The following is a 14,194-nucleotide window of genomic DNA, read 5'->3' as shown; positions in this document are numbered from 1 at the left end:
ACTCTCTTTTTCTTAACTTCGCTGAAGTTAAAGTTGATTGATGATCATGTGTGTAAACTTGCGCCACTTGGCGATGGTTAAAAATTGTCATGCAGCGTGTATTGGTGGGACTCGAACCTAATTCCTCGGGCTCACCACTTCCACACACTGACTACACGGCCATCGCTTCCCCACCCCCTGCCGCGTCGGGTATGAGGTCATAACACCCCCGTATCAGACCACATCCCCGACACCTCCCATCTGTCTCTGCCCCTCTTCTCCTACTTTATCCATCCCTTCCTGCCTTCCTTCCTTTCTGTTGATCCATCCCACAGATTTTTCCTATATATATTTGGTTCCTATTATCTTTTTCTGCATTTCTCCACCATATTTTTTTTTTTTTCTCGCACATATCAGCCAACTTTTCCATTCGCCTCCTCAGATGCGTCAGCCTCCTCCGACCTCCTCGAGTTTGCCTCTAAATCATTATTCTTTCCCTCCAACTTTCCGCTTTCATAAATTTTTTAATCCTTTCCTTTTTTATTTAATCGCATTCCTTAATTTCCAACCCTGTTGCATGCAATCCTATTCTTACTCTAATACTCTCATTATCTCTTCCTCTCTCTTCTTCTTTTTCATTTAATTATGTTCACCTTTGAATTACAGTACATAATCATAATCTTCCCATCCTTCCCTTTATCCCTCCCCCCTCCCATACTATTTCCCTCCCCTTCTCCCCTTTCTATCTACTCGTCTCCTTTACTCCTTAAACTATAAGTCCACTAATGACAATATAATTGTGAGCACCCGCCTTTGGAAAAATAAATATACTGGACTATCTGACAAGAAAGTCTGAACTGTACATAGAAAATATGTTTAGTTTCATCATAAACCTTAAAACATATACATGCTTAACTTTATAACTTGACATGTTAATCACACACACACACACACACACACACACACACACACACACACACACACACATTCAGGAATTTACACATTTTCATTAGCTTCCTAGTAGTGATGATAACACTATGTACAGGAGATGGTGAGCGAATAGAAGGTACAAAAAACTAGCTATATACATACAATAACTATACAAAACAACAACAACAATAAATTCAAACATTCATATTTACAAAAATAATAAAGCTTCGAATTTCATTTAATGTACGCAGTATATCTGCTTATTACTCGACATAAACTTCGGAAAAAAATCATTCGGATTATATTAGAAAAAAAAACATATCTATTTTCGTTAATGCAGTTCACTCTTAAGGTAAAACAAAAGTGTTTGTTTTGTTTTTTGAATAATCTAAAATGTGTTTTTGTTACGTGTGTGTGTGTGTGTGTGTGTGTGTGTGTGCGCGCACACAACTGAATGAGTTTAGTAGTAATGATAGTATGATATGTTGTACAGGTGGTGATGGTATTTGTAACTGTATTATAATTATTATTATCATTATTATTATTGTTATTATTATTATTATTATTATTATTATTATTATTATTATTATTATTATTAATACAATTATTATTATTATTATTAGTTGTGGTAGTAGCAGCAGCAGCAACAGAAATTAGTGGTAGTAGTTGTAGTTATGGTAGTAGGAACAGTAGAAGTAGTAGTAATAGTAGTAGTAGTAGTAGTAGTAGTAATATAAGCAGTAGAATGTATTAATAAAGTCGTGGTAGTATTAGTTGTGGTATAGCCCGTTTCATTCCGTCTTGCCACACGTGAACGTGGATGTGGCACCTGCGTATTGTGAGTTCGTGATTGCGTGAAGATCAACTTTATATTTTCAGTGATATATTTGAATGTTTGAGCATACAAAAAACTCAAGCCCTTTTATATTAATTGCAAACATATCAATTTGCATCGATAATCTACCATACAACCACACGAATGAACAATTTGTATATCAAACAGTATAGTCTGATCAAACTCGAATAATCTGTAACCTTTCAGATACCCATATTTCATCTCATTCAGGTACATAAAGTGTTATCTGGCTCTGCAAGTGTCTATACATAAGGAATTTTGATGTGTTGCATGTAAATAACATGCGTAGCCTAATATTCGAAATAGCCTAGCATCGCATTCAACAGTTAGTATTTACTATTTCATGTTATTTCGATTATTAATCGTTTTTTTACATGTGGTAACTTATTAATATACCCTTTATTTGTACTTGCAGTGCCAGATGTCTTTTAACATACCTGAAAAGAGCTATCAATCAATGGATATGAAAAATCATAGATCGTTCGAGCATGACGTGACTAAGTTATTTGATACAAGCTTGTTTGTTGCTTTGCTTGTGTGTTAGATTATCGATGCAAACAAATGAGTTGTTTTTTATACATAAACATTCAAACATATTGAAAAATAAGCTTGAATATCTATCACAACAGATGATTTTCACGCATACACGAACTTTAAACGCGCAGGTGCCACATCCACCAAAATTCCCGCTTTGTTGTGGCCAGACGGAATGAAACAGAATTATAGTAGCACAGGAGCAAAAATAGTAGTAGTAGTAGTAGTAGTAGTAGTAGTAGTAGTAGTAGTAGTAGTAGTAGTAGTAGTAGAATGTGGGTGTTATAGTTATAGTCAGTTTCATTCCGTCTCTCCACTCGCGAATGTAGATGTGGCACCTGCGCATTGTGAGTTCGTGATTTGCGTGAAGATCAACTTTATATTTTCAGTGATGTATTTGAATGTTTGTGTATACAAAAAACAACCCAAACCATCGTATATGAGCCGCAAACAGAGGATTTGCATCAATAATATACCATACAAGGACATGAAGGAACAACTTGTATATCAAACAGCATAGTCTGATCATACTCGAACGATCTATAGCCTTTTAAATATTCATATTTCATCTCATTCAGATACATAAAGTGACATACGACTCTGCAAGTGTCTATACATAAGGAATTTTGATATGTTGCACATAAAAAAAAAAACATGGGTATCCTAATATCCGAAATAGTCTAGCATTACATTCAACATTTATTATTTACTATTTCATGTTTTTCTCCTCTTATTAAATGTTATTTACATGCACTAAATTATTAAGATACCCTTTATTTGCACTTGCAGAGCCATATGTCTTTATATATACCTGAAATGAGCTGTCAAAACATAGATCGTTCGAGAATGATGTGACTATATGTTATTTCATACAAGCTTGTCTTTTCGTGTGTTTCTATGGTAGACGACTGAGTTGCTTTTTGTATATATATAATCATTCACATATATTATTGAAAAATAAGCTTGAATGTCTATTACAACTGATGATCTTCACGCATTCACGAACTATAAATGCGCATGTGCCACATCCATCAAAATTCCCGCTATGTTGGTGGACAGATGGAATGAAAGAGACTATAGTAGTAGTAGTAGTAGTAGTTGTTGTTGTTGTTGTTGTTGTTGTGGTGGTGGTAGTAGCAGCAGCAACATAAGTAGTAGTAGTAGTAGTAGTAGTAGTAGTAGTAGTAGAAGAAAAAGATCGGGGCGGCTTCACCCCCCTCGTCTTCACCATATCCGGCGGGATGGGTCCGAGGGCCCGATGCTTCCACGCATGTCTCGCGGAACGGATCTCAGAAAAGAAGCATCAGCCAAGGAGCCACATTGTCGCCTGAATGAGGTGTCGCCTCTTGTTCTCCCTGGTCATGTCGGTCATTCTATGTCTCAATAGACACTTTGGCCCCAAAACCACCAACACCTCCAATATGGACTATGAGGTCACAGTGGTGGAGAGTGACATGAGAGTGGGTCGGGAGCGATATGAGTAGGGAAGGAGAGGGAGATCTAGACGCAGTGTTTGTGATATGGTTGGATGCCACAGTCATAAATAAATAAGACAAAACCAAAACTTTATACAGAACACAGAAAACCAAAGCAGAGACTACTTGATAGCCGATATGCTAGTGTTCCAAACATTAACTCTGGAAGAAATTGAAGACAGAAAAAAAATATATCACAACAATATGGAATAAAAAAAAAGAAAACTGAACAAAACTAAAAGACAACAACGCAAATCAAAAACGCCAATCAAGAATCAAGAATAAGTCATAAGTGGGAGCCGTTACAAAGGCAATCCCACGCCTACTACTGGACTGGACTGGACTAGACTGGTGCATTTGGCCTTCTTGGCTCATTTTTGGGTTGCCTTTGGCTTTTTTCTGGCATCTATGCTCTTCTATAAACTCGCACAGGGATTTCACTACACTTTTGGGCCACACCAACTCGTCACGTGACGTGAAAAGGCCACAAGAGTTTCCCACAACAAGAGAAAGATGACCGTCGTCACGGAACCACGGGAAGGCGGTCACTTCCATCCACCAAGGGTGCCGGTATCCATTTACCGTTCAACTTTGGGCCGCAACATAGGGAAACTTTGCCCGTGTGAACCGCGCCTTAGCCGTTTCGGTGAAGCCTTCTCAGTTGGGCTAGATATCTCGAAAGCTGTCGATAGAGTCTGGTACAAGTCTTTGCTTTCTAAACTGCCCTCATACGGATTCTATCCTTCTCTCTGTTCCTTTATCTCCAGTTTCCTTTCCGGCCATTCTATCTCTGCTGTGGTAGACGGTCACTGTCCTTCCCCTAAACCTATTAACAGTGGTGTCGTGCAGGGCTCTGTCCTGTTTCCCACTCTCCTTATGATATACATCAATGATCTTTCCACAACAAACTGTCCTATCCACTCATACGCCAATGACTCTACTTTGCATTATTCAACTTCTTTCAACAAAAGATCCTCACAACAGGAATTGCAAGACTCCAGACGGGAGGCGGCAGAACGTTTAACCTCTGACCTTGTAATTATTTCCGACTGAGGCAGAAGGAACCTGGTGTCCTTCACTGCCTCAAAAACTCAATTTTTCCACCAATCAACTCGACACAATCATCCAAACACATTCTCTATTCTTTGATAACACTCAGCTGTCACCTACGTCCACACAAAACATCCTCGGTCTATCCTTAACTGGAAACTTCACATCTCTTCTCTCACTAGATCAGCTTACTCGAGGTTCGGTGGTCTGTATCGTCTCCGCCATTTCTTTTCCCCCGCACATTTGCTATCCATATACAGGGGCCTTGGACTATGTATATCACATGTGGGGGGCTCCACACACACAGCCCTCTTGGAGAGAGTAGAGTCTAAGGCTCTTCGTCTCATGAACTCCCCTCCTCTTACTGATAGTCTTCTACCTCGTAAGTCCCTCCGCAATGTTGCCTCTCTTTCTATCTTCTATCGATGTCTTCACGCTGATTGCTCTTCTAAACTTGCTAACTGCATGCCTCTCCTCCTTCCGCTCAGCTGCACGACTTTCTACTCAAGCTCATCCCTATACTGTCCATATCCCTTACGCAAGAGTTAACCAGCATCTTCACGCTTTCATCCCTCACGCTGGTGAACTCTGAAACAATCTTCCTCTATCTGTATTTCCTCCTGCCCACGACTTAAACTCTCTCAAGAGGAGAGTATCAGGACACCTGTCCTCCCAAAATTGACCTCTCTTTCTGCCACTCCTCTGAACTTTTTTTTTTTAGCAGCAGTAAGTAGCGGGCTTTTTCTTTCATTATTGTTTCCTTTTTTTTGCCCTTGAGCCGTTTCCTTTGCTGTAAAAAAAAGTTAGTCAATCATTAGGGACACGCCTTGACGCAATATAATTTGCCCACCCTACGACGCTAAACCCGGAGAATCTTCCTGGCAAGTCCATGCAGAATCCCTTTCAATCCTAAGTACGCCTCATGGCAGGATTTATAGTCTTGCTCAATCCACGAACTATGTGAGCGCCCCCATGGCATCCTCCATTCATAGCTGTCTCTTACGGAGACAACCCAGTGAGCAGGGTCGACTTCAGGGTAGCGTGTAACATGCCCGTTAAACCGGAGTTGGCGTTCACGGACTAAGCAGGCCTCGATCTAATCTCACGGAGTAATCGCTGTTTTGACATATATTAAATATAGCTATGTCACATGATATTTTGTAGGTACTTGTTATCAAAGGCATCAATCCGCCTAACGTCCCTATTCAGTGTCCATGTCTCAAAGACATAGGGAACACTTGACTTTTAAGATCCAGATCTTTGTCCTTCTGCACATGCATCGACAGCACCACATACTCGGGCTGAGCGTACCAATAACACCGTGGGCCCAACCAATCCACCATAAAACTTCCTGGCGAGACCCACCGTTGTGCTGCAATACGCTACCAAGTTATGTGAAATTTTCCAAGATATCAATGTCCTCACCACACGCATGAAAAGACTGTACTGTTTCATTTGCTAAGCCTCCAAATTGCTGTATTTTGGTCTTCGTATATGAAACCAGAAAACAGGGCACTGATGTTATAAATATCAGATGACTTTCCACCCCTTAAACTTGACACAGCCTTTCTAACCTCGTCAACAGAGGGTGGGCTTTCGTCAATGGGTGGAGAATTATCTGCCCTTTGCAACCCCGCAGCTGGAAGTTGCCCACTCGGAGGAACTGTCATGTATAACTGATCAAAGTACTAACCCCAAGGAGCCCTTTGTCCATCCATGTCTAACACAAGACAACCATCTGCTGTACGGATAGCATTTACCTGAGAGGGAGGCTCGGAGTGGAGCTTCACCACGTCTCGGTAAGCACTAAGCAGGTCGCAGGTCATTTGCGTTGAGATGGCCGTCGGTAACCTCAGCGAGACTCTTGTCATACCTCTCCTCATCTTTCTTCAGGAGAGCTCTAGTCCTACTCGTCCCGATTCCCCGCAAACCTGGCACACCGAATCTTCTTGATACTTTCCAGCGTCTCACCCGAGACAAAACCATTCCTAAATCGCGGGAGCTCTTCAATGCACTCCTTGGCAGCTTGAAGAGTTTCCCGTTTGAAATATAAATTATGATGATATTAATAATAGTAATAATAATAATAATAATAATAATAATAATAATAATAATAATAATAATAATAATGATAAAAATAGTAATAATATAAAAAAAGAATAATGGCAACATAATAAACAACCCAAGTAGGTATATTAAGGTCATGCATGCAGTTACTCGATAACCCTTGAACACAAAATCTAACGCCCCGACCACTGGACACAAGCGAACACTCGGAAACAAGCGTACCCTAAAACGAAAGGCGCTTGAATGATAATAAAATTATAAACACGAAGCGGGACCAGAGAACGTAAAAAGAAAGGAAAAAAACAAAACTCTCTCTCTCTCTCTCTCTCTCTCTCTCTCTCTCTCTCTCTCTCTCTCTCTCTCTCTCTCTCTCTCTCTCTCTTGATAGCTATTATTTCTTTACTTAAATCTTGAAATACACAAGAAGTTTCATTACTATGTTTCTATGAATGTATGTATGGATGTATGTATGTATATATGTGTATAAAGGTATATGCATGTGATGTGTATATTTGTATATACGTATGTATACGTGTATGTGTTAATATATATGCAAGTAAGAAACCAATTATGCAGGTTAGTTTGTAAATAACTATGTACGTACGTGTGTTTGGAAATACGTACGTCTGTAAGTATGCAGAAACATATACAATGAGCTCAGTCAATACAAATATTAAACATGTATGCGAGTACACATGTAGTAAGCTCACGTCATATGCATCATGTGCACACACTCAAATCCAGGTCCATTCATCTTGGCATTTTCCTTCAATAATATTTTTTTTCAGTTCCTGTGAAAATATATTTGTTTTTAATTTAGGTCATGTTAGAATCTATGATCTGGTCCTTGATTTTTCTAACGATCATTACTACGTCCATCACATTTTTTCGGTTTGTTTTCCTCACGAAAGCTCCGAAGCACAGAATCATTTAATACCTGAACGGACAACACACGTTTCGAAACACTGAGCCCCGGAAATGTCAATCCTTCAAGTTTTCGTCGTTCTTAACCCGATAACTGCGGGGATCATGTTTCTTAAAGGCCCCACTAAGCGAGAAAAAAGAGAAAAAATCATCACTCACGCAAACCATTTCATAATACATATCAACGCATTTCTAAACAGTTTTTGCGTTATCTATTTTGGGGGGTTTATATCATGTCAAAAACTTGGCCTGTCGCTGGTACACGGTAAAGCCACAAATTTGGTCCGTCGCTGCTACCGGGTTGATAGTTTTTTTTTTTTTTTTTTTTTTTTTTACAACAAAGGAGGCAGCTCAAGGGCACACACACACACAAAAAAAACAATAATAAAAAAAGCCCGCTAATCGCTGCTCCCATAAAAGAATCAGAAGAGGTGGCCAAAAGCAAGGTCAAATTCGGGAGGAGAGGTGTCCTGATACCCTCCTCTTGAAAGAGCTCAAGTCGTAGGCAGGAGGAAATACAGATGAAGGAAGATTGTTCCAGAGTTTACCAGCGTGAGGGATGAAAGAGTGAAGATGCTGTTTAACTATATCTATTGTGTTCTATTATATTAGTTTTATTTAGGATTATATTTCTGTGATACTTTATTGTGTGAGTTTTTACTCAGTATTATACCAGTAATAACGTCAGTAACCAATAGTGAAAGAAAACCTGAAGACTCATTGAGTCTCGTAAGCCAGTCGCTGGTTTAAACAATATTGTTACCCTTTGTAATATTAAGTAGTATTAAGGTAGAATAAAATACATATAAGAAAGGCGACACCGTTTCATCACCCCATTTACGAACCCCTTTAAATACTCCTAAAGTACCAGAATTTTAAGTCAAGTGTCACTAATACAAACAGTGTGTCGTCTCCCCTGAGTGCCCGGACTGCGGGTTACAACAAGTAGAAAGTCGTGTGCAGCGGGGCCGCGGGAGTGGGGGAGGCATGCAGTTAGCAAGTTCAGAAGAGCAGTCAGCGTGGAAATATCGATAGAAGATAGAAAGAGAGGCAACATCGCGGCGGAATTTAAGAGGTAGAAGACTATCAGTAGGAGGAGGAGAGCTGATGACACGAAGAGCCTTAGCCTCCACTCTGTGCAGAAGAGCTGTGTGGGTGGAGCCCCCACACACGTGGGATGCATACTTCATACGAGGGCGGACAAGGCCCCTGTATATGGATAGCAACTGCGCGGGGGAGAAGAACTGGCGGCCCAACCTCGAGGAAGCTAATTTAGCGAGAGAGGAGATACGAAGTTTCCAGTTGAGATTTTGAGTTAAGGATAAACCGAGGATGTTTAGTGTTGAAGAAGGTGACAGCTGAGTGTTGTCGAAGAATAGGGGATAGGTGTTTGGAAGATTGTGTCGAGTTGATAGGTGGAGAAATTGAGTTTTTGAGGCATTGAAGGACACAAGGTTCCTTCTGCCCCAATCGGAAATGATAGCAAGGTCTGAGGTTAAGCGTTCTGCAGCCTCCAGTCTGGAGTCGTGTACTTCCTGTTGTGTTGGTCTTTTATTAAAAGAAGTTGAATAATGCAGAGTGGAGTCGTCGGCGTACGAGTGGACAGGACAGTGTGTTATGGAAAGAAGATCATTGATGAATAACAGGAAGAGAGTGGGTGATAGGACAGAGCCCTGTGGAACGCCACTGTTGATAGGTTTAGGGGAAGAGCAGTGACCGTCTACCACCGCAGAGATAGAACGGCCGGAAAGGAAACTGGAGATAAAGGAACAGAGAGAGGGATAGAATCCGAAAGAGGGCAGTTTAGAAAGCAAAGACTGGTGCCAGACTCTATCGAAGGCTTTCGATATGTCTAGCGCAACAGAGAAAGTTTCACCGAAACTGCTAAAAGAGGATGATCTAGAGTCAGTTTAGAGAGCAAGAAGAGGAGATCACCAGTAGAACGCCCCTTGCGGAATCCACACTGGCTATCAGATAGAAGATTAGAAGTGGAAAGGTGCTTTTGAATCTTCCGGTTAAGGATTGATTCAAAAGCTTTAGATAGACATGAAAGTAAAGCTATTGGGCGGTAGGTTGAGGGATTGGAGCGGTCACCCTTCTTAGGCACAGGCGGTACAAAGGCATACTTCCAGCAGGAAGGAAAGATAGATGTTGATAGGCAGAGACGAAAGAGTTTGACCAGGCAGGGTGTCAGCACAGAAGCACAGTTTTTAAGGACAATAGGAGGCACTCCATCAGGTCCATAAGCCTTCTGAGAGTTGAGGCCAGAGAGGGCATAGAAAACATCATTAGGAAGAATTTTAATAACAGGCATAAAGGAGTCAGAGGGAGGATGAGTAGGAGGAATATGCCCAGAATCGTTCAAGGTGGAGTTCTTACAGAAAGTTTGAGCGAAGAGTTCAGCCTTAGAGACAGATGAGACGGCAGTGCTGCCGTCAGGGTTAAGGAGAGGAGGGAAAGAGGAAGAAGTGAAATTGGAGGAGATATTTTTGGCTAGATGCCAGAAGTCATGGGAAGAATTAGAAGAAGCAAGGTGTTGACATTTTTTATTTATAAAAGAAGTTTTGGTAAGTCGGAAAATAGATTTGGCACGATTCCGGGCTGAAATGTAAAGGTCATAGTTAGCGGGAGCTCAAAGGTTCTGGAACCTTTTGTGAGCTGCCTCTCTATCTTTAATAGCACGAGAACAAGCGTGATTAAACCAAGGCTTTTTAGCATGAGGAGTAAAGAAAGTACGTGGAATGTATGCCTCCATTCCAGAGACAATCACCTCTGTGATGCGGTGAGCACACACAGAGGGGTCTCTCTCCTGGAAGCAGTAATCATTCCACGGGAAATCGGAAAGGTACATCCTCAGGTCGTCCCACTGAGCTGAAGCAAAATGCCAGAAACATCGCCTCCTCGGTGGGTCCAGAGGATGTATAGGAGCGATAGGACAGGATACAGAAATAAGGTTATGATCGGAGGAGCCCAACGGAGAGAACAGTTTGACAGAGTAAGCAGAAGGATTAGAGGTAAGGAAGAGGTCTAGAATGTTGGGCCGGTCTCCAAGACGGTCGGAATACGAGTAGGGTGCTGAACCAACTGCTCAAGGTCGTTAAGGAGAGGAAAGTTGAAGGCTTGTTCACCAGGCTGGTCAGTGAAAGAGGATGAAAGCCAAAGCTGGTGATGAACATTGAAATCTCCCAAGATGGAGATTTCAGCGAAGGGAGAGTGGGTCAAGATGCGCTCCACTTTAGAGTTCAAAGAGTCAAAGAGTTTTACATAGTTAGTAGAGTTAGGTGAGAGATAAACAGCACAGATGTATTTAGTAATAGAATGACAATGAAGTCTTAGCCAGATGGTGTAAAATTCAGAAGAGTCAAGGTCGTGGGCACGAGAGCAAGTGATGTTATTGCGCACGTAGGGGCAACATCCAGCTTTGGATTGAAATTTAGGATAGAGATAGAGAGTAGAGGTTGCTGTCAGTAGCCTCAGAAACCTGTGTTTCTGTGAGGAAGAGAAGGTGAGGTTTGGAGGAGGAGAGATGGTGTTCCACAGAATGAAAATTAGGACGGAGACCCCGAATGTTGCAGAAATTGATAAGGAGGAGGTTCGAGGAGTTATCATGACACCTCTCAAGTCGGCAGCCAGAAGGGGAGTCCTCACTGGGGGAATTTATGGTCCCCCCCCCCAGGCGGGGACTCCGAGGCAGTTATTTTTTTCGCCACGTTGAATTTTGAATTTTGAGAAAAGGTGTGTGTGTTGTGTGAATGTAGTGTGGTGTAGAAAGAGAGAGGAACTGTCTCTAGAGAGCATGCTGAACTGCTCTCTGGTGTTGATGAGACAAAAGGGAAACGGTTAGTGAGGACATGGGAAGGGTCTCTGAAGGGCTTCAGCATCCTCCTCGCTTCCCATATATCCTCACCGAGTAGCTCACGCCCGTTCGGTAGGTGTCTTCCTACCTACCCCTACAGTAGACTATGTCCTGTACATATACGTTCCATGGAGGATACACTGATCTTTGGGGCTTCAATAAGAGTTTCGGTCATCATAAACACGCGATTAGAAACCTCTACTTCTAATCTGTGAGTGTCTCACGCTCAATTGAATACTTTTTTTTCCAAGAAAAACAAAGACGGAAGAGGAAAACACATTTTCTTCTTATTCCTCTCTCTCTCTCTCTCTCTCTCTCTCTCTCTCTCTCTCTCTCTCTCTCTCTCTCTCTCTCTCTCTCTCTCTCTCGAGGACAAAAGTCAGAGAGGCTAATCTGGTCACTCACCCTTTCCGCCTTCCTTTCCTCTTGTTTATCGTTCCTTGACTTTCCTGTTTTCCTGCTCCTTCTTATCTTCCCCATTGTCGACTTATTTAAATGTCTTTTTACTTAATATGCCAGTAACCATCACGACTTTTCCTCTTCCTATTCCTTATCCTCCATACAACATGCTTAGCGTCCAGGAGGACGCAGGTTCGTGTCCCGCCAGCCGTCAGAAGTTTTTTGGTCACTCCCGAGTGGCCTAAGCCTACCCACATGCTGTTCTGAAGACCACTTATCAACTCAGACTCTGGATTCTCTCTCTTGCGAGAGGATTATAGATGAGCCCCATGGGGCAACATGAACCAAGCAAGATGGTGCAATATAATCAATTACCTGCGTAATAATAGGCTGAGGTCGACCATCAGGCTCCACCAAGAAAGCCAACCGGTGTCATAGGCCAAAACGTAATAAATAAATAAATAAATAAATAAAATCAGTACCTCGACCACACCACCACTACGCACTCGACCTTGACCAAATTGTCCCTGGCATCAGCACCGCCACCTCACAGTTTGGTCTCCACCTTGACCACCTCGTCACGGCCAAGCGATGCCCGCGAGACCTCCGCCACGGTGGTCTCGTCAATGGTGTGGGTCGGGGCGTTGCCGTTGAGGGCCGGCAGAAGGTCGCGGCCGTTGGTGAGCTTGAGCGTTGCGCTGCGGAAGAATGAGGTCCGGGTGGTCTCCGAGTCTGTGGGTGGAGATGAGGAGGTGATTAGAGGGTGGAGGAGAGGAGGGAGTCTGTGGGAGGTGGAGGCTAGGGAACATTGAGAGGGAAATTTGGATATGGAGAGTGGGAGGTTAGTCAGAGGAGAGAAGGAAGACCAGGGGAAGGAGAAGGACCAGCCTGGTGAACAAACCTACATGTTTTCTCTCCTCAATGATCTTGAGCAGATGGTTAAGCACCCTATAAGTATTTCCGACCACTTTGGAGACACGCCCAACATTCCTGACCTTTTCCTAACCTCTGTTATAATAGGATATCAATGTATTATTATTATTATTATTATTATTATTATTATTATTATTATTATTATTATTATTATTATTATTATTATTATTTAATATCACCACGAATTAGGCATACAATTGTCAGTGGAAAAATCCACGACAGATAGATCACGCCACCTTATAGGAATGTCGTCCGTCAGTGTTTTCCGTCTCAGTTTGTATACAAAGCATTTCATCAAGCTTAGAGGTCACCATGACATACGTGACCAATTGTAACTTCATTATTTTCCAATCTATTACTCGTCACTCCTTCACGAGAGTCCGACTGACACACACCTACAGTCTCTCTCGCTCAGACGCTCCTGTACATATAGGCTTAAGAATATATTCGCCTTAAAGGAAGCTGAGTCTTAATCAACGCCTTTAAACGGCCCCCGGTACACCGTTACATTAATTGGCGGCAGCGGTGTCCCTTCGCTACCTCGTTCTCCTGCACGAGCTCCAAGCCACAAGAACTCACCATCAACTCCGGGGACAGGCGTAGAAGGAAGGAAGGAGTCACAAGCCGACTACAGGCCTACGCAGCCGACGGCGAGGGCCACAATCTCCAAGCCGCCCCACCCGCTACAAGCCAGCACTGCTACAAGCACTACAAGCCACTCCCAGCTCACACCAAGCCCTTCGCGTACGCAGAAGGCGGCACAACCCGCAGCTCCCACAAACTCCCAGCAACACAGCGGCAACAACGCCGCTGCCGGGAGCATCGGCCCAAACCTTTTCCGGCCAACAGTCAACCAGGGCAACGCGGACGTCTCCAGGTGACTGCAAGCAGTTACCTACCGTTCCTACAAGGCGCCTTCTCAAGAGGTTACACACCCAGGTCGCCATAACTACAACCGCAGCCGTCCTACGTCTGGCAGCAGTGTTCCGGCGCCCGCCCTGTCACACCCCTGCCCGTCTACCTCGTCAGCAGTTTCCAGCAGCCATTACGGGAGTCAGTCTCCACGCCGTCCCTCAACCATTCTACGCGCTCCTGCCGCAGTCAGGGTCTTCCAACGCGACTCCGAGGCTCCACGTAACTCCGTGGGCAACGTCATCCTTCGTCACCAACTCTACGCCCGCTGATTATTCT

At 42.8% G+C, this 14,194-nt stretch overlaps 2 protein-coding genes across 4 annotated transcripts in view; one reads left to right on the top strand and one right to left on the bottom strand.

Moving 5' to 3' along the window:
- LOC126982860 (relaxin receptor 2-like) overlaps positions 1-14,194 on the bottom strand; it is a 259,491-nt gene that overhangs the window by 51,929 nt on the left and 193,368 nt on the right. The window contains exon 22 of one of the 3 annotated variants that reach the window (XM_050835129.1): positions 11,968-12,802. The exons of the other annotated variants lie outside the window; for them this stretch is intronic. Coding sequence (XP_050691086.1) covers positions 12,618-12,802 — 185 coding nt within the window. The 3' untranslated portion in view covers positions 11,968-12,617. Of the gene's footprint in view, positions 1-11,967; positions 12,803-14,194 lie in introns of those variants that run through there. 3 annotated transcript variants of the gene reach the window in all.
- Positions 1-14,194, top strand: part of LOC126982861 (uncharacterized) — an 81,611-nt gene that overhangs the window by 61,200 nt on the left and 6,217 nt on the right. The window lies entirely within an intron of this gene.

The sequence above is a fragment of the Eriocheir sinensis genome, chromosome 52 (genome assembly GCF_024679095.1).
Source record: "Eriocheir sinensis breed Jianghai 21 chromosome 52, ASM2467909v1, whole genome shotgun sequence".
NCBI lineage: Eukaryota > Metazoa > Arthropoda > Malacostraca > Decapoda > Varunidae > Eriocheir > Eriocheir sinensis.
This window is presented reverse-complemented; position numbering and strand designations above follow the sequence as displayed.